This window comes from Lolium perenne, chromosome 2, assembly GCF_019359855.2.
Source record: "Lolium perenne isolate Kyuss_39 chromosome 2, Kyuss_2.0, whole genome shotgun sequence".
Taxonomy (NCBI): Eukaryota; Viridiplantae; Streptophyta; class Magnoliopsida; order Poales; family Poaceae; genus Lolium; species Lolium perenne.
In genome coordinates this window covers 88374519-88377412 of record NC_067245.2, presented here as the reverse complement: position 1 = coordinate 88377412, position 2894 = coordinate 88374519, and the positions used below count along the sequence as shown (strand labels likewise).

At 51.9% G+C, this 2894-nt stretch overlaps 1 protein-coding gene across 1 annotated transcript; it reads right to left on the bottom strand.

Moving 5' to 3' along the window:
- Window positions 1–371: 371 nt before the first annotated feature.
- Window positions 372–2220, bottom strand: LOC127333190 (ASI1-immunoprecipitated protein 1). The gene is made up of 3 exons (XM_051359524.2): window positions 2019–2220; window positions 1180–1648; window positions 372–859 (listed from the first exon to the last, which is right to left on the bottom strand). Exons 2-3 carry the CDS (start codon window positions 1633–1635, stop codon window positions 707–709), a joined length of 609 nt encoding a protein of 202 aa, XP_051215484.1. The 5' UTR covers window positions 1636–1648; window positions 2019–2220; the 3' UTR covers window positions 372–706.
- Window positions 2221–2894: the final 674 nt, after the last annotated feature.

Sequence of the window (2894 nt, the reverse complement as noted above, 5' to 3'; positions counted from 1 at the left end):
CTCGCTCAACTTGTCACAGCAACTGAGCAACAGCCAACTGCAAACACACGCCCAAAACGAGACAGCAGAAGGAATTTGCAGCAGTAGAAAGTGAGGAGATGAAAGTTGAAGAAGCAAACGGGAGCCGGAGCCAGAAGCAGAGCACCCTTCCTTCCGTTTCTTCCTCAGATTCTCCAGCCAGGCAGCCAGACCCTCATTTCTTTTCCTCTGTTCCAGGACCTGAAAACATGGCATTTGTGCTGCTGTGGTGCAGTTATTCCTTGAAACCGACGTGACAATGAATTATGAATCCATTCCTGGGATCACAAGGAAGAAACATGATTCTCCCAGGTTGAAGCAACAATACATCCTCACCTCAGGATCAACACGACTAAACCAAGGCAATGACATCTCCGATAAGCAAGTTCCACATAATACAGGAGACAGCATCAGACATGGTTGGATTATCTTCATGGGATGCTAAACCCAGAGATCGTACTAGATTACACTAAGCGTTACCATCAACGTGTTAACAGCTATTACACTGCGAACTACTATTCACACAGAGGATGCAGCTGGAGACAAGTAGAGTGCAGCTGCATCAAACTAGTCGATGGGTTGTTACGGTCACACACATTCATGAGTGGACCGACCCAGAACCAGAAGGACAATTAGCTTGCAGTGGGACTGCAATCTCCGGGGCTGTTTCATGTACTGTCGAAACTGATCAGTCGTGGCGCAGGTTGATCTCGTAATGGCGAGCAAGGTTATCAATCTCCCCGTTTCGCACCATATCCTCAAGCATTTGGTACTTCTTGTAGTTTTCATCAAGTGTCACCTGCTGCTGCGTCGCCAGCTCCTCCTCCTCTTCCAGTTGATTCTAAAAGCAAGAGAAAAACTCAATTCAGTTATGGCTTGGATACAACTAGTTCAAAGCAACTGTATAATGTTTCAAAGAACATCGTCATCAAAATCACCAAAATAATGTGTGTGATGTAGATCAGCTCCATCCAAATGGCGCCAACATGATAGTGAATGCCAGAAAAATATGTTGGCATCTCTGGTCACACTTGCCTACACCCTATTAGGTCATATATTCTCCAGAGAAATGGTTTTTAGGGGAGTAAAGCAGAGATATTTGCAGCTTTTTTAGTAATTGATATAAGCACATCAGATCAGCCAATAAATCAACTACTTCACCTTGACGAGTGCCATCTGCTCTGCATCTTGCCTCTTTGCAAGTCTCTTGAGTTTATCCATCCCATCATACTCTGGATCTCCTTCCTTTACCCAGCGGAATTCCATCCCCAAGCCAGGCCGGCTAGGGCGATTCCGAAACATTTCGGGCTTTGCATAGGCAGCTCTTACAGGCCTGGGCATCCCACCAATTATGAAGGGGAAATCGTGCATCAGGTCTACAGCAGCCTTGGCTTGCGACTCGTCCTCCAATTCCACCAATGCAGCGGCAGGGATGTCGTACGGGATCGTGTAGTTGACGATGAACTCCGAACTGACAACCTTGGCACACTGGGAAAGAGCTGCTTTGATGATTTGGCTAGTAACCAGAGGGGAGAGGTGATCGATATATATTGTTCTCTTCACCATCGCCTCGAAATCAGCATACTCCTGCTCAACCTGTTCATCGGATGTCGCCATTGGAGCGCGACTTCTGCAGGAATAACAACGAATTGCAAGAGTGACTTAATGTGGGTCAGATTAACTTCCAATTAGAACGGGGCATTGTGTGAGCACAAACATTGTGCAAAGGCATCTACATTTATGAAAACAGCTAACAAACATAGAGACAACTATCAACAACGGTGGGGGGCTGTTTATCTCCTAAATATAGTCCATTAGGTAGGAACACGAGTGCGAGCATTTTAAGGCGTCGCCCGAGATAGGGGTTCAGTTTAGGATTAGGGTTTATGGCATCTCAAAGATGAACCGCTGCGCCTGCACCAAGGGCGAAATCAGGGGCGGATCTAGATCAGCAAGGGATTTAGCTACGGGCATTGCTGGACGAAAGCAAAAAATCGTACCTCAAAATCCAATGGCCGAAGATCGGGGACGGGGCGGAGGCAGCAGTGACGCGGCGACGAAGAAGGGGAACGGCGATGTCGGCAGCGGCGGCGACGGCGACGCGCGTGGGAGGCGGTGGGGGTGGGGTGCCCTGGAGGGGGATTGAGGCGTCAGCGGTAGCTGTAGAGAGGCAGAGCCGCCTTGGGCTGTTTGGTCGTTGGTCAGGCGACGAAGAAGAAATGAAGGCGGTGTAACGGTGGCGGTAGGTCTTTAGAGCATCTCCACTCGTGCCCCCGTGGAGGCCCCGGGCGAGCGTTTTTTTCCATCCGGACGGCGTAATTCGGCCCAGTCGCGCCCCCGGTTTCTCGTTTTCGTCCGGATTTGACCCTTCATCCATCCGGCGAGCCCACGCCACCCCCGGCCCCCTGGGGAGCGCTCGGGGACTCCGGACGAGTGAAAAGCGGGGAAGGGCCCGATCTGTCGGTGACTCGACGCACGAACCCCACCGTCACGTCGCTCAAAATCTCCCCCACCCCTCGTATCTCTCTCGCCGCCGGCACCACCCCGCCGGCTTGTTGCCCAGATTCCGCCGCCCCTCCTTCCCCACCTGCCTATATTCCGCCGTCTTTGGACGACGGCCTATCTGGCTGCTCTTCCGCCGCTTTGTTTCCGGCCTGCTTGCTCCTCGTCGCTCGCGGCTCGGGTTGCCTCGACCACGCCCGTCAGGTGTTCGTCCATTTGCCTCGTCGGCCATGGACTCGGACGAAGAGGAGGAGCAGATGTTCGTCGAGCTTATGCAAGAAGAGATGGCAGCAGCCGCCCAAGACGACGAGCACATGATGATCTTTGGTTGCTTGGCAAGCATGTACGCCGGACTGGCAACTGGTCGACGTGGT

Excerpts from the sequence above, each read along its gene's own strand:
- LOC127333190 (XM_051359524.2), bottom strand. The coding sequence starts at position 1,635 with ATGGCGACATCCGATGAACAGGTTGAGCAGGAGTATGCTGATTTCGAG. Across the intron at positions 860-1,179 it reads AGCAGATGGCACTCGTCAAG|AATCAACTGGAAGAGGAGGA; the intron begins GTGAAGTAGTTG and ends TCTTGCTTTTAG.